The following is a 24,743-nucleotide window of genomic DNA, read 5'->3' as shown; positions in this document are numbered from 1 at the left end:
ATAGGAGAGGTGGCTGTTAAAATTGGGGACTGAGCAGGATCTAGGGGTGAGATATGCATTCTAGACCTCTCCTTTCTCATTTGAATGTCTTGTTTGTATGCTACATGAAACTAATTAGAAAGAATTTCTTGAGAGATTGTCACTTTTTTTTATATATTAAAATCTAATGACTTTTTGAATCACTTCCCTATTGTAGGTGGTTGAAGATTATGCTGGAAGATGGCAGGTTCCTTTGCCACAGCTTCAAGTTCTTCAGACAGCACTTTGTTGTTTTACAACGGCCAGTGTATCATTCCCAACTGAATGTGAGCACGTACAATATGTTTTGAGTAGCCTAGCTTTGTAAGTATTACTTTCTTTCCTTATTAAAATGTTGCCTTTGTTGTTGTATTATCCATATATATTGGTTTCTAGTTTTTTCCTTTCCTAAGGAAGGAATCTCTCCTCCAGTCTACCAAAAAAAGGGCAATTTAAAAAATTTTTTATGAACTCTTATTTTAAATATTCTTTATAATTTTGTGTGCAGTTCTAGTATTAAATTGGCATTGTAAGATACATAAGGATCAAATGAGGTAATAATTGTATAGTGCTTTAGTATAGAGCCTGGCACATTGTAAGCACTTTATAAATGTTAGCTATTATTATTTTTCCATGTTTATATTATAGCGCAACTTAAATTAGATTTGCAGGGGTTTAGTAGATAGAGTACTGAATTTTGAGTCAGACAGTCATGTGTCAGAATTATGCCTCAGGCATTTACTAGCCATGTGACTGAGCAATAACTATATTTCTTAGTATCTTCATCTCTAAAATGGGGATGAACTAATGAGATAACACATGTAAAGCATTTTGAAAATCTTAAAGCACTATGTAAGTGCTAGTTGTTGTTATTTTAATTGTTGTTATTTTTCCTTCAACTAAAGAAGTTACTGGAATTAAATAATCCAGGGTGTTGTAGTTATTAAAATAATCTTTTAAGGAACATAGTACTGGGCCACAAGGTGGTCAGTAAAATCCCAGGTTAAAGAATTCTTATAATGGTGTGAGTATATAAAAGCATATATACATATGTTTCTGTGTATGTCTTTATAAATATATTAAAGTGCATGTACATATGATAATTTTGTAATGCTATGTAATTTGGGTTTTTTTCTTAAAAGAGAATTTTTTAAACACCATGAACCAATTTAACACTGAGCTTGGCATAGAGTACAGATCGTGGTATGTGCTAAAATAATTATTTTTAACAAGTTAGAGGGGTAGCTAGGTGGCACAGTGAATAGTGTTGGAGTCAGGAAGACCTGAGTTCAAATGCAGCCTCAGAAATTTACTAACTTTGTGATCCTGTTTGCCTCAGTTTCCTCACCTGTAAAATGGGCTAGAAAAGAAAAAACCCCAAAAGGGGTCACTGCTGAAATGACTAAACAACAACAAATCATACTAGTTAACAAGTTGAGAAAATGGAGAATTAGTACTATTACCTTATTTTGAAATTATACTTTTATGATGCAGCAACCTACTTTATGTAGTGCCTAGGAATGAACATTTCTAAATGTTTATAGTTTATGGACTACTAAAACACTGTCAAATTATTCAGTGAATTTTTTCAAAAAAGAAAGTAGTTTGTTTTTATTTTTTGTTTTTTGTTTTAGTAGATGGCTTATAAGAAATAAATACTAGTCTTGGTTGAACCCTTTAGTTTGGCTTTAACCTGTGAAGTTTTGTGTATTTTTATTTCTTTGTCTGCCTTTTATCAGCCATATTCTAACACATGATCTTTGGCCTTTACTCACATGAAAATTCTCTTAATACTGGGTTACTTAAAAAAAATATATCAACAGCTATTTTTATAGAATAGAATTTATTTCTTGCCCTTTCCTATTCCTTAGAATTAACTGGGTGGTATGTGTTAAATAGAAATCAACCTTATTCAAGGTTTCCCGGCCAAAGTGGAATGGTGCCAATAAATGTGAAGAAGCAGGTGAAAATATTATTTTTAGTAGCTTATGGTATATTTTTTCCCCTAAATTTGTATAATCTGTTTGGAATTTTGATTATTTCTGCTACAGGAAGTTTAGGATAAGTTTTAGGTGCATACTTAATTATAGAAAAATAATGGAGCAGTGTTTTGGGTAGTCTAGCTTTAAAGCTAAATACCCTTTTCTTTATTGAAGTATCATTTTTGCCATTGTATTATCCATGTAATTGATTCAAATCAAGCCCTTCCCAAAGAAATTATCTATTTCTATTATGATAATGTTAAGCTTTGTAACAGTTTTGAACATGGATTAAGGAAATCTTTGGACTGGCCTCTGTACCTTTGCTTACCCTATTGCCTGTGCCTGGAACATTTTGACCCCCTACTTCTGTCTTTTAAAAACCCTAGTCAAATGCCACCCTGATAGGAAACCTTCCCTAATTTCTTCTTTCCGTTTCCAAGTTAGTTATAACTGATCTCACATAGCGCTATATTTTCTACTCATTTGTACACATATGTTATTTGTATTATAATTATTTATGTTGCATCTGGACTTGGAATCGGAGGTCCTGACCTTGAGTTGTGGCCACACTACATACTGTCTGCCTTGGAAAAGTTACTTCACCTCTGAGTAAGGACACGGTCCTTTCACACTCTGTATAATATTTCCTAATATCAAACTTCTAAGCTTCATGAGAGCCAGAACTGTATCAGCCAGTCAGGCAATATTCATTTATTTAAATCTAGTATGTGCCCAGAACTGTGCTAATCTAAACATTGAGGATGCCAAGAAAGGAAAAAAGATAGCACTGGCTGAGGGTGGAGGAATAATATGCAATCAGTTGTGCAAATAAAGTATAAGAAAACAAGGATAAATTGGAAATAATGCAAGAAGGGAAAGCGTTAGAATTAAGAAGGTTTGGAAAAGATTTCCTGTGGAAGGTGAGGTTTTAGCCAGGGAAGCCAGAAGGTAGAGATGAGAAGGGAGCATATTCCAAGCATAGAGTATAGCCAGGGAAGATGATCAGAGTTGCGAGATAAAGTACCTTGTTCAAGGAATATGAAGAATACCAGTGTCATTGGATCACGAAGTATATGGTGGGGTGTAAGGTATAAGAAGACTGTAAAGATAGGGAGGGGTCATGTTTCACAGGGTTTTGAACACCAAACTGGATTTTATATTTAATGATTTTTAAAAAAATAATATTTTATTTTTTTCCCAGTTACGTGTTAGAAACAATTTTTACAACTTTTTTTTTAAGTTTTGAGTTCCAAATTGTATCTCTCCCTCCTTCCTCCCTTTGTCCGCTCCTCCTTGAGACAGTATATTTAATAATGAAAATAATAGAGATACACTGGAGTTTAAGTGGGAGTATGAGTGAATAGTGAATGACATAGTCATTCTTGTACTTTAGGAAGATCACTTTCATAGCTGAGTGAAAGTTAGATTAGTTGAGAGACTTGAGGCAGGGAGACCAGGCAGTTAGTAATAGTTCAAGCAGTTCTGCTTCCGGGAGCCAAGATGGAGGAGTAAGAAATAAGTCACTCTCACTCTCCTTTATTGACCTCTGAAAGCCCAGAAAATATTGCCCCAGGAAAACCCCTAGAACAGCTGAACCAGCAGAAAGAAGAGGTGCAGCAGTCTTATACCCCAGAATCTTGGGAGATTGACAGGAAAGGCCCTTCTCACTCTGGAGGAGGGGGAGCAGTACACAACAGGAGGTGTCCCCTCAACACATGAGGGGGAGATCCTGAGCCCCAGGTGGAGCAGGCAAGCGCCAACTCTAGGACTCCCTGAGTGCTTAAGTACAGGCAGGGGCACCAGGAGACATTAGCTTGAAAAATCACCACCTGCTCTGCTGTGCTCCAGCAGCCAAATCTCCCTGTGCCTCAGCACAACTCTAGGAAGCAGAACTCCCGGAGGCAAAGCTCCAGGCTGGTAGACATCTTCCAGCAGCCAAACATTCAAATGTAAGTCCTGGGTTAGCAGGAGCCAAACAAAGCCAAGCTGAGCAGGCATCCACCAGAGGCCAGATTCCCCATCCCCACCCTGAGAGCTCCAGTGTTGCTGACCCCAGCCCAGCACCAGGTAAGCTTCCAGAACCTTTACAGTCTCCAATTGCCAGCACTAGAGACCCTAGCACACAAAGCCAGTGACCAGGTCCTGGGATCCCAGCACGAGAAGCTTGGGTCATTGCCCCCTGTGCTCCAGCAGGAGAGCTCAGCTTTTTTTGAAAGTCAGTAAATTGACAAACATTATGAACAAAAAGCAGGAATGGACAGTAACCATAGATTCTTATTATGAGGACAGGGAAGATCAAGGCACAAATTCAAAAGATGACAACATTGTCAATATACACACATCTGAAATCTCAAAGGGGAATATGAACTGGTCTCAAGCCTAAAAAGCCTTCTTGGAAGAGCTCAAGAAATATTTTAAAAGTCAAGAGAGGTCGAAGAAAAATTGGGAAAAGAAATGAGAGGTATGCAAGAGAGAGTCAATAGCTTGGAAAAGATAGGACAAAAATTGACTATAGAAAACAAGTCCTTAAAATACAATTGGCCAAATGAAAAAGGAAGAACAAAAAGTCACTGAGGAGAACTCCTTAAAAAGTAAAATGGGTTGAATGGAAAAGGAGGTACAAAATCTAATAGAAAAAACAATTCGTTAAAAATTAGAATTGGGTAAGTAGAAGCTAGTAACTCTATGAGAGATCCAGAGTCAGTCAAACAGAAACAAAAGAATGAAAAAATAGAAGAAAACGTAAAATACCACATCAGTGAAACAACTGACCTGGAAAATAGATCCAGGAGAGACAATTTAAAAATTATTGGTCTACCTGAAAACCACGATAAAAAAAGAGCCTGGATAGCATCTTTCAGGAAATTGTCAAGGAAAACTGCTCTGAGGTCCTAGAACCAGAGGGTAAAATAGTTATTGAAGAATTCACTTATCACTTCCTGAAAGAGATCCCAAATTGAAAATGCCAAGGAATATAGTAGCCAAATTTCTAAATTACCAGGTCAAAGAGAAAATACTGCAAGCAGCCAGAAAGAAGCAATTTAAATATCATGGAACCACAGTCAGTATCATGCAGGTCATGTGACATAAATTTGTGGTGGATCCAGTCAGCCCAGTTTCAGGATTTTCTCCAAATTTGTTCTGCCTCACGTGTAGGAGTGAAAGCAGCAGGAATTGGGAGTGATTGTTAATGGGGTCCCCTGAGCTTGTCTTTATGGATTGCTGTCTTTTCCAGAAACACGAGACTCAGAATATGCAAGAGGTCCTGAACGTTTCAAGGACCAAGGCACCCCCACCCCTACAACACCCAGCCATAGCTGACATAATTTGTTGTTTGTATCCCAAGCTGGACTTCATGTTTTTCCTTGGGAGTCAAGACAGGCACCAGTCAGTGTGTTACTAGACTGGGAAACTGCTTGAGCGTCTGAGAACCTTGTTAGATAAGCAGACCAGTGTAACCATGGTCCAGCAGTTCCCAAGGGAAAAGAATGCTGATTTCTCCTCCTCTGCCACTCCATGTAAGTGGAGATTTTCTGTTTCTCCTCCTTTTTGTCACAGTTTCACAAATATGCAAACTTCTATTTGGATCTTGAACTCTTTGTGCTTGCTTAGGTTTCCACATGCATGTTCATTTTTCTTGTAGTATATCTAGTTGCAACACAATGTCTCATGCACTTGTGATATTGTTTTTGAGTAACAGGAAGCAGTGGCAGCAGTAGGCTTTTGGACTTGTGATATTGTTTTTGATTAACATGATTGAGGGCTGAGGCTTTCCAGGGCAAGATCAGTGATAGGATAAAGAGGAGACAAGGGATTTCCAGAACAGGACAATGCAGAGTTGAAGTGGTTCACCAAGGAATCAGCTATTGTACTGGCTAAGGGTCAGCTGTTAGTATAGCTAGTGCAGGAGTTGGAAGGCAGAAGAAGTAGAAAGACGATAGATTGTGATCAGATAAGGCAATTAAAGAGTTCATAACATGATAGTAGTGTATTTGTGGGTGATGGCTGATCCAAGGGTATGACCATTTTTGTGTGTGACTGAGATGAGGTAGAGGAGTAGGTCATGGGAAATTATTTAACTTGCACTAGGAAATTAGGGTGTTTTAAGAAGTATCAATAAGTATGTCCCATAACTAGGAGGGCAGGAGTTGGGGAGGAGAAAAAGATTGTGAAATAGGCACCGAACTCATTGGGAAAAGAAGGGGAATATTCTGGAGCTTGGGAGACAGCAGCTACCAAAGTTTTGAGTGAGTGGTAAATATGGATTGAGTGAATCTTGAAGGAAAAAAGGTTATTGAGTGATTGTGATAGGGAGAACCTGGAAATGGCAATGAGGAGCAAAGAGTATTACAAGTCCTTACTAAAAAGTAGCTTATTGAAAATTTGGCATAGATCTTAACACAATGTATCATACCAAATAAATAATAAATATTTTATTGAATTGTAAAGTTTTTATAACACCCATTTCTCAAGCATAGAATTGATAAATTTAATAAGGTTTATTGCATGTAGAATTATTTTATCAAATCTTAAAATTATAGATTCAGAAGGGAGCACAGAGATTGCAGCTACTTGCCTAAATAAAAAATCTCATTTTATAACATTCTTAACAAGTGGTCATCTCATTTCCACATTACTTCTGACTAGGAACTCACTATTCTTTGAGGTGGTTCATTCCATTTTTGCATAGCTTTAATGATTATGCAATTTTTTGGTTTTTGTTTGACTGAAATCTGCTCTGTGGCTTCTTCACATTGGTCTTTGTTCTGTCCACAGAGGCCAAGCAGAGAAGGTCTTATAAAAACCCAACAGTCCTTCAAATTTTGAAGGTAGCAATTATTTCTGCCCTCTTCAATACTCTCTCAGCCCCTTCCAGCCAATAAAGAAATGTATTTACTTGTTTTCTCCATGCTAAATATCCCTAATGCCCTCAACAGATTCTTGTTTAATATGATATGGAACCCTGTCCTCCTGACTTTCATTTTATCTGGCTTTTATCAGTCGAGAGACCTTAACCAGTTAATTAACAAACAAGCATTTGTTAAGCACTTACTGTGTGCTAGGTGCAAAGGGATACAAAGAATGGATACAGAAAATGAGTCAGGCCCTTCTCCTTGGGAATTTGAAGAAGCCAAACACATATAAGTATATACTGAATAAGTGTTAATAGAATAAATACAAATAAACACACAATAGTTAAATACAAAGTAGGGAGGCAGAGCACTAACAGCTTTTTTTGTTTTCTTTGATGGGGGAAATCAGGAAAGGGATGATATCTGAACTTACATTTTAAAAGAAGAGAGGAATTCTATGAGGAGGGGGCAAATAAGTACATTCCTTAGCTAGAAATGGCCAGTGCAAAGGCTTAGAGATGAGAGGTGGAGTGCTATTTGTGAATAACAGAGAGAAGGCTAGATTGACTGGACTGTATAATACAAGAAGGGTAATAGTATATGATAAACCTGCAAGGGATAGGTTGAATAGAAATTATGAAAAGCTTTAAAAGCTAAACTGAGGGGGCAGCTAGGTGGTGCAGTGGATAGAGCATTGTTCCTGGAATCAGGAGGATCTGAGTTCAAATTTGGCCTCAGACACTTGGTAGCTATGTGACCCTCAGCAAATCTTGTAACTCTGATTGTCTCCAAACTAAAAAAGTAAATAAATAAAAGCTAAGCCAGGGAATTCGTGTTTTAATCTAGATGCAGTGGGAAGTCACTGGAATTTATTGAACAGGTGGGTGACATTGCCAGATCTTACTGAAAGGAATATTGCTTTGGCAGCTATATATAGTAAGAGTGGGAAAAGATTTGAGGTAGAGTGACCAATTAGGAGACCATTGCAATAATCTAGGCAAGAAGTAATAAAGATCTGCACTATGGTAGTAGTTGTGTGAATAAAGAGAATGAATAAGATAGAGATGTTGTAGAGATAGAAATGCTAATTTTTAACAGTTAATTAGATATATGGAGTGAGGTAGAGTGAAGGTAGGCATTAGTGGTCATCTTATGAACCTGAGACTAGAAGAATGGTGATACCTTTGACAGACGTAGGGAAGTTTGGAAGAGATGTAGGTTTTGAAGAGAAAATGATAAATTCTTTTATGGACATGTTGAGTTTTAGATGTCTTCAACACATGCATTTTGGAATATCCAATAGTTGGTGATGTGGGACTGAGGGATAGAGGAGAGACTAGGTCTATAAATGTAAATAGAGATTAAGTTGTTTGAATAGAGATGACAGATTAACCCATGATAGTTGATGAAGTCACCAAAAAAGAAGGTGTAAAGAAAAAGAAGAAAGGCCCCATGACAGGCCATGGAGAACACCAATACATAGAGGAAGTAATACAGATTATGACCCAGCAAAGAAGATTAAGGGGCAGTCAGGTAGAAAGAGAATCAGGATAGAGCAATGTCATGAAAACTCAGGGAGGAGATAGTGTCCAGGTGGAGAGGGTGTCAGTAGTGTCAAGTGTAGCAGGATGAGGAGTGAGAAAACACCATCAGTTTCATTAAGAGACCACTGATAACTTTAGAGAGAGCAGTTTCAGTTGAGGAATGAAGCCAAATTACAAAGGGTTGAGGAGTAAAGAGTGGAAGTTTGGAAGCAACAAGTGTAGCTAATTATTTCTAGTAATTTGGCCAAGAAAGGGAAGAGAAACCTAGAACTATAGTTTAAGGAGATGATAGGGTCTAGTGAAGGCCTTTTCAGGAAAGGGGTGGGGAGGCTTGGGCGTAGAAGGAACCAGAGGTTGAGGATTAGAGACAAGAAAAATCAAGGGGTCAATTTGGTGAACAACATGAGAGGAAGTAAAACCAAGGGCACATGTACAAGTTGGCTTTGACAAGAAAAAGGAACAGCTCTGAGAGGAGGGAAGGAAAGAGAGTGGGGGATGATGTCAAAAGATTTTGAGATGGAGAGGGAAGATGAATGACCTCAATTTTTTCGTAAAATAAGAAGTGAGCTCCTATGCTGAATAGGGAAGAGTAAGGGAAAAGTCAGAAAGCTTGAGGAGAGAAAAGATTTAGAATAGCCTCTATGGGGAGTGAGCTAGGGAATCAATTACAGAGGAGTGAAAGAATTGCTGTGTTGCAATAAGGGCCCAGTTAAAGTTGGACGACATAAATTTGTTGTGTACTCTATCGGCACGATTGTGTGACTTCCACCAGTTCCATCCAACAGAGTATATATAAGAACACAGTAGACAAATTGTGGGGGAAGGTAGTGACAGAATGAAATGACAAGGGATTTGAGTAGTAGACATGTGGAGTTGATTGAATTGGTTAGCTACAAAGTAAGATTGGGAAAGGAGGAAGTGAAATCAGAGCTTTTGGTAATTGTCTAAGAAAATACTAAAGAGTAGAAGGATTGGAGGTTCCCAAGGAGATTTAAAAAAAAAAAAGGAAAAGGACCTATTTGTACAAAAACACTTAAACAGCAGGTCTTACAGCATGTCTTTTTGTGGTAGCAAAGAATTGGAAATGGAGGGGATGCCCATCAATGACTAATAGTTGAACAAGTGGTGGTATATGATTGTAATTGAATACCATTGTGCTACAAGAAATGACAAGCAAGGTGCTTTCAGAAAAATATGGACTTACGTGAATTGGTGCAGAAAGAAGTGAACAGAACCAGGAGAACTTTGTACACAGTAACAGCAATATTGTACAATGATCAAGTGTGAATGACTTTGCTGAGATTAGTCTCAGCAATACAGTGGTCCAAGGCAGTAATCCAAAGGACTTGATGAAAAAATGCTGTCTGCCTCCAAGTAAAGAGGTGATAGACTCTGAATGCAGATTGAAGCATACTATTTTTCACTTTACTTTTTTTTTTTGGATCTGTTTTTTCACAACATGACCAATATGGAAATATGTTTTGCATGATTGCACATGTATAACCTATATCAAATTGCTTGCCATCTCAGGGAAGAGAGAAGGAAGGGGGGAAAATAATTTGGAATTTAAATTTAAAAAAATCATGTTAAAAATTATTTTTCATGTTATGGGAAAAAATACAATTTTATTTTAAAAGAGGGGAAAGAGAGTTGGAGGATGGAATAAGGTCAAACGATAGGGCTAAGCACAGGGAGAGTTAGAGTGATAGGAGGCTATGATCAAAAGGGTGATGCCAGATTGATCATCAAAGTGGAACATGGGGTCATGGTGAGATCTAAGGTTTGACCATCCCTATTTGTGACTGATGTGGAATGAAAATCATAGAATAGGGGATAGTGAGCATCCTGGTAGTGCCATGCTCTTCTCCTCCAGCCCTGGGAGCAGGTTCAGGCGACAGCCCATAGGTGCAGGCAGAGGAGCAGCTACAGCAAGTCGAGGCCTACCCAGGCCTCACTGCTGGCATGACCCTGGTGGCTGAAACGTTGGTCTCTCAGGTCGCAGCTACAGAGCCTTGGCCTGAAGATGCTGTACTTTATCAGCAGCTGAAAGGGGAACAAATTTTGCTTTCTGATAATGCTTCTTCTCTTGCGGTTCAGGCCTTTTTACAAATATGCAAGCTCCCCATCAAAGTAGTTTGTAGAGCAAATGCTGAATACACATCTCCTTTTATTCATGTGGGAAATCAGGTGGTATCAGAATTTGGTCCAGTAGTCCAATTTGTAAAAGCCAAGGGCCATTCTCTTAGTGATGAGTTGAATGAAGTCCAAAAAGCAGAAATGAAAGCCTACATGGAATTAGTCAATAATATGCTGTTGACAGTGGAGGTATAGTAAATAATAACTTTGTGCGGTTGTGTGTAAGAAGTTGTATTTTCAGTGGTGTGATGAAGCTACAGTAGGGGAGATCATTCACTCTCAATAAGGATTTCCTTATCCTTGGCTTCTAAACTACCTCTTGGCTTATCAAAAACAATGGGAAGTCAAACGCAAGATGAAAGCCATTGGATAGGGTAACAAGACTCTGGATCAGGTCTTAGAAGATGTAGACCAGTGCTGTCAAGCTCTTTCTCAAAAACTAGGAACATAATCTTATTTCTTCAATAAGCCCCCAACCAAACTTGATGCCCTGGTCTTTGGTCATCTCTTCACAATCCTTACCACTCAGTTGACTAATGACGAGCTGTCTGAAAAGGTGAAAAATTACAGCAACCTCCATGCTTTCTGTAGAAGAATTGAACAGAACTGCTTTGGAGAAAATGGGAAAGGATGCATCCTCCTCAGGTTGGCCTAGAGAGACTTGTTGGATTAGCTACTTCAAAGAGAAGTCTGAGTCTTAAATTAGGTTCAACTTCATGACTGTAATAGTGTCGAATTTTAAAAATGAGCACAACTTTTAGAAACCTCCAGTTGTATAACAGACCCTTTATGTATTTTATAGACAATGTACATACTGAACAATACTGAATTACTCTGTTGTATTCCAGATTATCTGTTTCCTTGAAATATGTGTGCACATAAAAATAAAGCTTTAACAGTGATACAAGTTCCCCTCCCTCACCCAAAAAGAAAAAGTCATAGGATGTGAGGAGATTAAAGAATTGTGAGGTTATGGTTGAGGAAGCAGCATCATAAATGTTGAAGACCCCTTAATATAATGACAGGAGTTGGGGGTGGGGGAAGAGAGACAGTGAGCAGAGTATTTTTTGGATTGAGGGAGAGTGACCTGGGGACTGGTATATAACATCCACCGTGATCTGTGTAAATTTGGAGTTGGGGAGGGGCAAGTACAGATAACGCTGATACAGTGATGTCTGAGGAAAGCTGGGTTTCACTGAGAGCAGATAAACAGAAGGAGTATGGGGAAAAGGTCCAGAATGAGGGCAAGTTTGTTCATTTTGTAATAGGAATTCCATAGGACACAGTGGAAGGGGTGAGCAAAATTGAAGTAGACTTGAGGAAAATGGGGATGGCAGGTGGAGGTAGTTTGTACCTACAGGTAGAGATTAAGAGATAGTAGGAGTTTGCTATCCATAGAGATAGTAGAGTAGGTGGCGGATGAATTATCTGCTGTTGTAGGACAAATTGCCAGGTGTGCTTCACCTTAATCACACTGCCTACTTCAGGGCATCCAGAACTGATCATAATACTGTTCATGTGGTTTGACCAGAAAAGAATACATCAGGACTATCATCTGTCATTATAAATGTAATACTTTTGCCAATAAAACATAAGACCATAATTAGCTTTTTAATCTGCTACATCAAATTGTCCCTGCAATCCACTATGATCATAGGGTCCTTTTTTTCAAGTGGGTGGTTTTTAGCCAATCTCTCCCATTCTGTATTTGTCCAAGTGATATTTTTTTAATCCAAGTATTAGATTTTACATTCATCTATGTTAAATTTTTCCTTTTTATTTTCAGCCTATTGTTCCAGCCTGTTGAGGTCTATTTTGATCCAAGTTCAGCAAGCATTTGTTAAGTGCCTAGTGTGTGCAAGGTACTATAGTTAACATAAATGAAAAACAGTATAACCTCTGCATTCAGGGAGCTTGTAAATCCGAAATCGGAGGGAATCCATATAGGCAAATAAGTTTAATAAGAAAGTTTGATAAAAGGCAGAATATGATACTAGAAATTCAGACAATGCTGTAAGAAAATTATAGCAAAGATAAATCACTTTAAAGGGAAGGAAGGGGTATTAGGGATTTAGGGAAGACTTTATGAACAAAGTGGTACTTAAGTTAGACCCTGAATGAAAAGAAAAATTTGGTCCCTTCAGTGGATCAAATTTCAACAACAGTTTCACTGCTTTTTAAGAGAAACTAACCTAACTTGCCCAGGACAGAATCTTAGGAAAACTTCCCCCAGAGCAGGGAACTCCACTAGTCTACTTCCTTTTTCAGTCATGCATTGCTTTGATATATCTACATCATTTCTCCTATATAACATCTCTGATGATATAAGTATAATCACATTCACCATTTATCTTTCTCTATTGTGTTTTATTTGACATGAGGCTAATTATTTTATGTCTATGGTATTTTATAATTCATTACCATATAGCATCACTGGAAGAATATTGGCATTCTAAAATAGACTTGATCCAATAGGAATAATTTTCTTTGAAAGCAGAAGTTCCTAGGGGTCCTCAGTAGGGGGATTCCTTTTTCATTTCATATCTAAACTGGACATTCTCCATGAAAGTGCTAAACATTTTTGGTGGGCACCCTACATTTTTGCAATTGAACTATTAGCTGTTTCCTAATCATTCCCATATGAATAGCTAATATTTAGTAAGGCATGACTTGTGATAGAAGGTTTTCTCATTTATGACATTCATTATGTCTTTTTAATCATAAGCAAGTATGTCAGTTTGAGGGCCCTTTCTATTGAGGGACTATCTAGGAGTTTTAAATAGAATTTCATTTTTATTTATATATCCTAATAATGCAAAATACTTCCCCTCCTACCCTGCAGTTTGAAAGTCTTCTAGACCTTCAGACGAAACTGAACCTAGAGTCCATAGGTAGTTGTGGACTATAATAGGTTTTGTGGATCCAGACATAGACTCTTGAGCCTTGAAATCTATACTGGGGTTTAAAGTGTAAGCTGAATATACCCATGAAGCTAATTAAGTCTGTTTAATGCTAAGAATTATTAGCTAATGTATTATTTACTATAGTACACAATATGTTTACTATAAAAAATAAATGTATAGTTTGCTGACAAAGTTCTTGAGTTAAAATATATTTTGTAGTAAAATATAGTCATCATCCTGGGAGAGAAAATTCTACAATGATAATAATGTATATGAATTTAAGGATTTATTCCAACTGATTCTTAAATGCCTTCCAAATTGTGGTAGAAAATTTAAATCAGATTAGATTTCTTAAGAATATTTCATTCTAATTTTTTTGATTGGCTATTTATATATTAAATTATATTGACTCAACCCTTTACATATTGATCACTTGGGCCCTTCAGCGTTTCTGGTTATTCCTTATATTAATTACTTACTAATTCTTTAGTATGTTGCCTAAAACAACTCTGTCCCAAGCTTTTTCCACGCTCCTAAGATTTCTAATTTTATTGTGTACCCCTCACCCTGGCCCTGTTTTCAGGGGAAAATTATGCTTCCTACTTTTTTTAAGTCCAGTTATTTTGGAGTTTATTTTTTCTAAAAGAGAACAAAATATTTTCATGCAACACATTTACATAGTTCAGTCATGACAAATGATAAGAAGAGTTAAGAAATGATAACATTCATAGAATTCCATAGAATATGCTGAATACCTAATATTTTGGGTTATTCATAGTAAAGGAATATCTTACATGAATTTTTAAAATACTGTAGCATCCAAGATGATATGCCTTATGAGGGCATAGAATTAGAAAATTAGTAAATTAAATTAGTAAATTAGAAAAAAAATCACAGACTGCCTGTTTTCTTAAAAATTATTCGGTAAGACAAAAGCAATATTCATCCTAATATACAGTTTCATTATCTTAAATCTTTTCATCATCTTTTCTTAAATCAGCAGCTGAAGTTAAGACTTTTTTTGGATACACAGTTGCATTAAAACAGAGGTGACTTTTTACCCTTGGATTTTATCTGGGAGTAGCCTTTTTATTGAAAATGGGCAGTCCTGAGTTTTATAATGATGTCACCAATGATAATATTTCTTGGGATCACAGAAAGATTAAATTCCTTGCAGCCAATATTGGTTGAGCTGGAGCCTCTGCTAAGATAGCCTCAAGCATATTTTGTTGCATCTATTTGAGGAACAATTTCATTTTTGTTAGTCTCTAAAACCATTCACTCCACTGCCATTTCTGCCAGAATATTGTGGACTTTGTCTACATGGAAAGTTAAATCCTCTTTACAAAGACAATTTCAAAACACTTATCTAGTATTTGTGTGAGTATTTGTATTAGGTCAAAAAGTTCGCTTTCTGAAGAATCCACATGACAAAATACAAGGTGGTCTAATGCCTGTAAATCAGTTTCACTTACTAGCATGCATCCTTCTGGGAAATGACAAACATTTTCATCTTGTTTGAACAGCAAATAGTTTCTTTAATTTGTTGCTTTACATCTTCACTATAGGACCAATAAAACTTGAAGAGTCAGGGTTTCCAGTGGTTGTTGAACGTGAGGATCTCCTTGATCATAATGGGGCTGAGGGCTGGGGTTGAAGGATGGCCAGGTGGACACTGGACCCCATGCAGACCTCTGTGCTACTAAAGAGGGAGGAGAGGGAAACCTACCCATAGTTAAAGGCATACTTCCAGCATCTGCTGGTCAGTAAAGTTTACAAAAACCATTTTGGCTTACGGTCTCTCTATTTCAGACAGCTAGGTGACATAGTGGATAGTTTAAACTTAGAGTTAGGAAGACCTGGGTTCAGAGTTTGCCTCAGACATATCTTATTTTTCACTCACGAGGCCACCACCATAGTTCAAAAGGTTCAGGTGTCTAAATCACTGGTGTCAAACTCAAGTAGAAATAGCTTCTGCTAAATGGTACATAAAGATTCTTGTGGACTGAGTATTAATTTAGAAAGCTGTATTTGATACCTCTCGTCTAGACTAGAAATGTCAAACTCGAGAACTGCAAAATTCTCAGATTAAGATGTAACTTGAAAATGTTTAACAAAATAAATAAAAATAAAATATGACATAAATAATGTTAATTTCTGGTTTTCTTGTTCATTATGCTGCCAGCATAGAGTTTGACACCACTGATTAGATTACTAGACTAGTTTAGACTATTGTAATAGACTTTTCTTTTGGGTGTGTCAGGGGATGGGGGGGGTTAATAACCTTTTAGTTGACCTCCTTGCTTCTTTTCTTACTGTGTCCATACTATGCACACAACCGCATAAATAATCTTCCTAAGGCACAAATAGGTCTTAACCAAGTCATCTCCCTGTTTAAAAAGTTTTGAGTGTCTCCTTATCAGTTCTAAGATAAAAAACAAACTCCCAAGCCTTTCATTTAAGGCCTTCTACAGTCTTGACATCTAGCTATCTTTCCAACCTTATTTCATACTACAGTTGACCTTCAGTATTTGAGGGTCAACTTAGGGGCACAGGAGCCCCATAAATGTGAAAAACCATTAATAACTCCAGACCCTCCCACCTTTATTTTTTAATAATTCTGATCATAATAATTTAACACACAAAACAAGTAGAACAACACATTTCACCCATAAAAAAGTTGCAGTTTCTACACTAGAGGGATTAGTATCTCACACACCATGCATGTCTTTGCAGTGACCAGTGTAGCTGCAGCAACTGCTTTATGGATTTCCTTCTCCTATAGAAACATGATAACAACAGTCACTACAGCAGAAAAATCACATGACTGAGTTTGGATTTGTAACAAAATTTAACTGTTTATAATAAATTTATGTGCATATATTTATGGTAGTAAATGATACTTTAGATTAACAATATATGGTATTTATGCATTTATGACTTAATTTTTAAAAAAGTTTTCTTTATGTATATGAATCATCTGGGATTTACACCACCAATCTCCAAAATTCCCATTTAATTATTAGTGGCTGACCCGCAAATAACTAAAACTGTGAATGTCGAGGAATGACTGTGTTCTTTTTCACAAATTTTATATTTGAGCCAAATAGGATTACTTCTCCAAAACTGACAGATTGACACACCTCTTCCTTACCCAATTATTTGTGTCAGCCATTCTCAGAATCTCATCTTCCAAACTCTGCTTATGCCATTTCTTCTGTGAAACCTTTCTGTGTGTGTGTGTGTGTGTGTGTGTGTGTGTGTGTGTGTGTGTGTGTAATTGAGTACAGTGGTGCTCTGTACAGATAGTACAGAGGTGGGACCTGAACCAGATTAAAATGTAATTGGGAAATAATTAACAAAATACATTAAAATATAATAAAATATGCATACAGTTTATAATTGTCAGTATGCGGCTTTCAGGGAATCCTTTATGTAGGTATGTATGTATGTATGTATTCTATTTGAGTTTGACACCACTGAATATAAGGTACTTGAAGGTAAAGACTATTGAATTTTTGTCTTTTTTATTCCTGTCACCTGGAGTAATGCCTGATATATAGCAAGCAGTTAATCAGTGCTTAATGATTAAGGTCATATTCCCTAATGTGAATGCAAGCCTTTGTGTGTGCTTCCAGTATCTAGCACAATTCCTTGCATATGGTAGATGCTTAATAAATGCTAGTTGAATTGAATTGCAAGAATTGTGCTTAATATTGGGAAATATAAAGACAAAAATGGAAGTCCCTGCCTTCAAGTAATTCTTGGAGGAAGGTATTTCATGGAAACAGGTAAGAAGTATTAGATAAGTAGAGGTAGGGGCTATTACTGACAATTTAGGGGAACAGGAAGGTAGAACATAGCACCTCAACTTAGACTTGACTACAAGCTAAGAGGCAGAAGCAAGGAGCAGTTCCAGGCACAGGGGCAGCCTGTGCAGAGCTATAGAGGCAAGAAACGAAATGTGACATTCTAGGAAGAACAAAAAGGCCAGTTTGGCTGCAAAGTCGATCATGTGAAGGGGAGTATTAAGGTATGAAATTAGTTTGGAAGGTAGACTGGAACCAGATAGAACAGGACATTAAATGCAAAGTTAGTGAATTTTTATTTTATCCAACAGGCCTTATGGAGACTCCAAAAATTTTTAAGTGGAGAATGACATGATCAGACTTATTTCATGTTGAATTGAATTGAATTTTGGAAAGAATTGGATTTGGATGGAGTTTGAAGAACTAGGCTTGAGTCTTGCTTCTATCATTTGCTAGCAGTGTGTTTTTGCACAAGACACTTAACTTCTTTGAGAGAATGAATAAACATATTTATAGTCTGTTTTATAGGATTGTTTTAATGATCAAAGGAGATGATTTGTTGAAAAGCAATTTGTAATCAACTGTTGTAATACTTTTGTAGCTGGATGTCTTTTAGATCTAGCCCTTCTCCAGTCTACATATTTCATTCTTGCCCAAGTAGTCTTTCTAATGCATAGTTAGGGTCATATCACTCTATTCAGAAGTTCTCGATTGTGTTCCATATATGATCTGTAAGTTTCTGATTCTATCATTCAGGACCATTTAAAATTAGGTCCAAATCAAATCTAACTTCTTAACCCTTGTCTCATTCTACTTCCCCTTCATATATGCTGCATTCTGGGCAAACTGGATCATTTACTGTGCCTTGTTCTTATTTTTCTTTTTCCCATATCCATTGTCCAATTGTCTTCAAGTATTTGACTATTTGACCTCTAAAAGAGAGAATTTTCTTTTTCTGCATAACTCAGAGGGCAGAAATAGGAGCAATAGTGCAAAGTATAGAAAGTCACATTTCAGCTCATTATAAGGAAAGCATAAAAAATTAGATGTCTAAAAGTGGGATTGATTGCCTGGCTAGCTAGTAAGTTCCCTATCATTAGAGATCTTAAAACAAAGTTTGGATGACCTTTTGTTGGAAGTGTGGTAGAGGGTGCTTGGTCAGGTATAAGTTGGATTAGATTGCCAGTGAAGGCCCTTATAATTCTGTAAAGTGTGATATAAATAAAAAGGATGGTATTATATACATACAAATATTATACTAAGTGGTGTACTGGATCCAGCTTAGCCAGTTGTTAAATTTTCATTGTAAGCATTTGAACATTGCAAATCAGGAAATACTACAAATCAACTTGATTTGTTTTGTTGATTGTCTGACACACTTATGTCAAACTCAAATAAAAATGGATCCCTGTGGTCTCATATTCACTTAGCCACATGTTGACATTATATGTATTCTGTTGTATTTTTGTTTATTTATTTTGTTAAATATTTCTCAGTTACATTTTAATAAGAGAATACCTGAAAATTAAAGTTCCTAGAAGAATGCTTAGGTGTGGTTTTAAGTATTTTATACATGCAAAAGAAGAGAAATGTTCAAAATCGTGATTTAATCCACTTATTTTGTTTTGTTTTCTAAACTTTACTTGCAAACAGAAATAGGTGGGCAGTACAGTTCATTGGTGTACTCTTGTTGAAGACTTACATACATGATTTTATCTTTGAAGCATGTGTGGCCCTAAGATTTGTCCTTATTACCTAGGCTATTTCCAAAATGAGAGTTAAGAAATTTTATTCACAGTGCAATAGATATTTAAGTGATAAAAATTTAGATTTCTATGTCACTATTTTTGTGGCACAGTGGATATATTACTGGGCCTAGAGTCAGGAAGACTTAAGTTCAAATCCAGTCTCAGACATTTAATAGCTGTGTGACTCTGGGCAAGTCATTTAACCTCTATCTGCCTAAGTTTTCTCATCTGTAAAATGGTGATAAAAATAGCATCTACCTCCCAGGTGGTTGTGAAGATTCAGTGAGATAATAATTGTAACACACTTAGCACAGTGCCTGGCACATAGTACACACTATAGGAATATTAGCTCTTATTAGCTATTGTCACTGGAAACATGGCCTATTTGTATGATAGGTGTCAGAAATCATTTCGAGTACAATCAGACTTTACCAAGTTTGAAAAAAAATTAAAATCAGACTTCAGATAACCATAGGAGCAAGTAAACTAAAAGTCTTCAGTATTATCCCTTTCAGGGATTGTTTGTTTTAATGTACATTTTAATATTGACATTTAACTTAGTTTTTCTGATTTGATTTGAGTTTTCTGGAGCTTTTTCTTTTTGGACACATCAGGTCAAGTCAGCAGACTTGTTTCAAGTGCTTACTTTGTATGAATAGAGAATGATGCTAAATGCTCAGGATATGAAGAAAGGTAAAAGACAAAGAAAAACAGTCCTCGACCTCTAGGAGCTCATAGTTTAATGGGAGAGACAATGTGCAAACAGCTACATACAAACTATATGGACGATGTAAATGGAAATTAGTTAATAGAGGGAAGGCACTAATATTAAAAGGGAATAAGGAAAAGCTTCTTTCTTAAGGTAAAGGGACTAGAGCAAGTAGCATCCTCGGCAGTTTCACTATACAAGGTACCATTTCCTCTATTCTCAGGATATTTTCAGTCAGGGTATTTCCTCCAGGCCCAAGTGCTGGGGTCAAGGAGGGATATGTCTTGAAATACTTTGTTTTGATGAAAAAAGAATTACAGCAACCTGTCATTCTTCTCATAGTGATATCAAGATAAACAGAATATAGCAGGAAAATTATGAGTTTTTTTAAATGTAAAATAAGATCAAAGTAGAAATAGATTATTTCATAAAGCTATAGATCTAATTAGACTGTGTTTTTCTTTTTTAAGGTTAAACATTACTATCAGCACTTTTAATAACTGTGGATGGTGGACCCATATGGGGTCTCGACCCACAGTTTAGGAAGTGCTGAAGGGGTTGCAGGTGGAAAAAGTTTAAGAAGCCCTGGCCTAGATGCTGAGGAAAGAAAGACATCATTTTTTGTTTCATATACTTTTTAACTGACCCTACTATGTCAGTGTTTGAAAAAGTTTTGGTAAACTGCACTTGAGACTCTGGATTTCTGGGTTTGGGGTTTACTTTGTACCCCAACAATCCAAGTTTATCTCACTCTTGTTCTTTGTTTTTCCTATTCAGCTTACACCCTATCCCTCTTCTCAAGTCTATAGGTGACCCTTTCTGCCAACAGGTGGCATAGCTCCCTGTTAAGAGAGATTATCCCAATATGAAAACAAGGTATTAAAAAGCAGATTAACCTAATTCACAGTTTCTTTTTGTTATCCATAGAACTGAATGAGTGTTTAAAAAGGTAAAGTTTTCGAAAGTAGAGTTTTCAGAGGTTTCAAATATGATCAGTTTGTCTGAAATTTTCTTGGGAACATAATGAAAGATTTCTCAATTTTCATTTATCTCTAGAACCTAGCCTTTGGTAATAGAGATGATGTGTCTTACATAGGACTTAAAAAGCTTCATTCTTTGTGGTTATTCCAAGCATAAAACAATGACTAAATAGGAAATGTGGGCAGTTTCAGAAGCCCATTATGTGTTTCTTTGCTCAAGTCTCTCAAGCACCTTAATTGTGGGTAATGTGAATCACTAAATATGAACTAAAGAGAAAATTTGTACTTGCTGACTCAAGAAGAAATGATATAAACAGCACTTTTGCAGTAGCAAAAGAATGGAAATAAAGTAGATGCCTGTCTAGTGGAAAATAGCTGAACAAGTTGTATATGGATGTAGTGGAATAACATTGCATAGTAAAAAGCAACAAATATGGAGATTTGGAAGAAGTATATAGGAAGGCTTTCATTAACTGATGCAGGTGAAATAAGCAAACCAGGAGAACAGTATGCCCAGTGACTGTTAACATACATGAAAATAACTGATGAATTATAAGTCAGTAAGACAACAAGCATTTATATACTTTGTGCAAAGCACTCATAGAGAAGGTAAAAACAGCCTTGCCTTCAAGGAGCTGACATTCTACTGGGAAAAATTACATGCAAATAACTGTGTACATAAAGGATACACACAGTGTAAATGGAAATTAATCTTAGAGAAGGGAAACTGAGAGGAAGGAGAGACCAGGAAAGGCCTTCTATAGAAGAGAGAGTTTGAGCTGAGTCATGCAGGAAGCTAGGAGACAGAAGTGAAGAGGGATGTGGGATAATAAAAGTTGGAATTGAGTGTCTTGTGTGAGGAGCAGCGAGTAGGCCAAATTAGTTAATCATAGAGTGCCAGAAGAGGAGTGAAGTATAAAAAGACGAGTAAGGGAGGATGGAGCCAGGTTATAAAGGACTTTAAATGTCCAATAAAGAGTTTATATTTGATCCTGGAAGTAATAGGGAAAGTTGGAGTTATTTAGTAGGGGGTGACGTATAGTGATTGGCAGAACAAGTAAATACCCTCTTCGATGTGCAGTGAGATGATGGCTTATGTCTAATGCCTTTTTCCTCATCACTCAACCAAACAGCGCGCACACGCACACACACACACACACACACACACACACACACACACACACACACACAAAATACTAACATGGAAAAAAAAGGTATTAAGCTGTCAGTCAGATTTTATCTAATATAATTTCCCTGAATATGAACTCTTCCTAGTTTATTTGAAGAGTACTAGGACTTAAGAGGGGAAGGAGAGGGGTATACCTAACTGTGAGTAAAAGTGTTTTTTTTTTTTATGAAAACATTTGGCTTATTAGTTCAAAACCAATTTTAAAAGCTCTCCTTCAATAAAATCTTTCGTCATGCATGTGTTCAGTACATAAGCACAGTGGAATCCTGTGATTATCAATATCAAAGAAAGCATAAAAAAAGGACATGCATTCTTTTAAAAAAGATATTTGCCACTTTTGTATGCAGTGTCCTACACAAATTCCAAATGGAAGAGGAATTCTTTATACTTCAGTTTCTCAATATGTTTCAGTTTTTAAGTGACACTTTGCTGATTGCATCAAATTCCTAAACACTACAGGTTCTCCTCAGTGAGATCCATCCTACTCAGAAGAGATTGAGTCACACAGGAAAACATGAGTGAACGAAGAGCATATATTGCCCAGATTGTGACAAATGCTTCACTATGTTTTAGAAAAATGTTCCTTGGAAATAAAGCTTATTTAGTCTTTTTTTATGCCAACCTCAAAAAAAAAAACCCATTCTATTTTTTGGCCACACTAGACTGATGGCATTTGTCTTTCATGGTATTTTCTTTTCATCCACAAATAGTAATGCTAAACAGTTAGATAGTAGTTTAATCATTCTCAGAATTAAGAAAATTATTCTAACTTTAATAAACATATATTATTATAGACACATAGGTATCACATAGTAAATATGGTTTTCACTTTGTTTCTTGGAAATATTGATTAGTAACAGCATTAGTAATTGCATTGCCATTGGCAGACTCAATATGAATATTTCTCAGCTGATCTGTAGGCTACTTGCAAAGTAAGGGTAAAAATAGCACTGACATGGACAACAATATAGTTCTTCAGTGCCTACTGTGTGCAGAGGACCTGCAGTATTAACTATGAAGAGTAAAGTGAGATTTGTCACCAAGTAAGCAGTTAAGTTGAACTTTACAACAGTTAACTGTAAAGACAGACAATTTGCCTGTGATGATCAGAACTTTTTTTTTACTTTTTTTTGAAATCTTTTTTTGACTTTTAAAAATATATATGTTATCCTTATTTTTATTTGGCATTTACAATTTTACATTGGGGCAAAACTCTGAGATTTCTTGATATTTTTTAGGAGTTTCTTTGAGTTGCTGCTGTTCTTTGGAAAAGATGAATTTTATGAAGAGCCATTAAAGGATATTCTTGGTTCAATCCAGGTAATGAAATTTACTATGTTAAATTTTCCATGTAAAATACACTTAATTACTAAAACATACATACATACATTGCCTGTTACTACCTTGCTTAATGATGTTAAAATAATTTTCAAAAGGCTCACACAATCTTATTATAATAGTAGAGAAAAAGACATGTAGTCTTTTATTATTCTATTGGAAAACCCAGTTATTTTGCTAATAGTAAATGTATGGAACTGTTAATATTTTTGTCATTTCTAAAAGCTTTACTTGGAAAAAGAGCAGAGATTTGCTTGTGGAAGGGTTACAACTTTTGAGTTACCATGGAAGTGGTGCAGTTTTCTGCATTCTTACAGAATGTAATTGAGCATAAGCCAGTGAAAGTCACTTTATGCTTAAATTGTTCCCCAATATATTAATCACATTGGAACAAATTCATGTTTTCAAAACAAGCATTATAGCAAAAATAACTGTACTTTATTTAACAAAGGAAAGATATACATACACTCATAAATATTTGGGAGGCATTAGATTGATTAGAGCCACAAAGTGCTGAGAAAGAAAGACACTGTTCTCAAAGATCATATCTTTGCTGCATCCTGGAAGAAAAGTATTGAGGAAAGGAGAGTAGCATAAATGATGTAGTCACCTCCCATTTATTTCTAGTAGTTTTTATTCAAACCAACAAACCCAAATGTTTCCACTAAGACTTCTCCTTGCTTTATAAGTCCTAGATAGCACTGGCCCCTGTACAGTACTATAAGATATACACCCTTTGTACACTATATGATCATATTACATATTTTATTTTACCAGCCTGTAGGTAGGTAGCAATTTTAATAATTCCATAAACTCACTAAAATGGGATTTAAATTATGGGAACAAGATAATAATAGTCTTAGTGGTTCAAAGTGTGGATAACTTCACTGCCATTGTTCTTTAGATAGATGTTAATCAGTGTGCTGTAAGTCTGTGCTATTTCACTTTTTTAAAAATAGCTGTGATCATCATCATTAACAACATTGAGTCAAAATGAAAATACTTTTGAAAAATGTGACAGTTACACACACAGAAAGTACTGGCATTAGGCTAGGGAAGAGAAGAATTAGAGGAACTTATTGAAGGCATAGAATAATGTAAAAACATCTTATTGGACCCGTATGTATTAGTCCAAATTATTTTTTTTATCCTTATTTATGGTGCATAATAAATCTCAGAGACTTTTGAAAGTAATTATAATAGTTTTTTAATAAAATCATTTGTTAACTTTATGCTGTATCTTAATTATGTATTTCTTTTTTACATTATCTTTGGATGTTTAAGCTTAACATAAAAAATGACTTTGTTGTGAAGAAAAATAGGTAATTTACTTTCTGGCTTTGACACAGATAATCTCTGGTCCCAAATATGTATTAGGTATTTTCAAAAATGAGCGCAGTATTTAAGTTTATTGCTCCATGTGGCTAAGTAGTAATATAAACCTGTAATTGTCTAACCTTTTGAGAGATTGTGTCTTTTAGAAAAGTCAGGGGGAAAACTGTGAATTATGAATGTCTTAAATTGATGGTGCATA

The 24,743-nt window shown here is 36.1% G+C and overlaps 1 protein-coding gene and 2 pseudogenes across 1 annotated transcript in view; 2 read left to right on the top strand and 1 right to left on the bottom strand.

Moving 5' to 3' along the window:
• The window catches only part of ZNF654 (zinc finger protein 654), a 101,109-nt gene that overhangs the window by 41,843 nt on the left and 34,523 nt on the right, over positions 1 to 24,743 (top strand). Inside the window, 2 exon segments of the mRNA XM_020974807.2 lie at positions 197 to 342; positions 23,110 to 23,191. Coding sequence (XP_020830466.1) covers positions 197 to 342; positions 23,110 to 23,191 — 228 coding nt within the window.
• On the top strand, positions 10,049 to 11,608 carry LOC110199826 (metaxin-2-like; annotated as a pseudogene).
• On the bottom strand, positions 14,526 to 15,069 carry LOC110199842 (AP-3 complex subunit sigma-1-like; annotated as a pseudogene).

The sequence above is a fragment of the Phascolarctos cinereus genome, unplaced genomic scaffold, assembly GCF_003287225.1.
Source record: "Phascolarctos cinereus isolate Bilbo 61053 unplaced genomic scaffold, phaCin_HiC Scaffold_7;HRSCAF=346, whole genome shotgun sequence".
Lineage (NCBI taxonomy): Eukaryota > Metazoa > Chordata > Mammalia > Diprotodontia > Phascolarctidae > Phascolarctos > Phascolarctos cinereus.
This window is presented reverse-complemented; position numbering and strand designations above follow the sequence as displayed.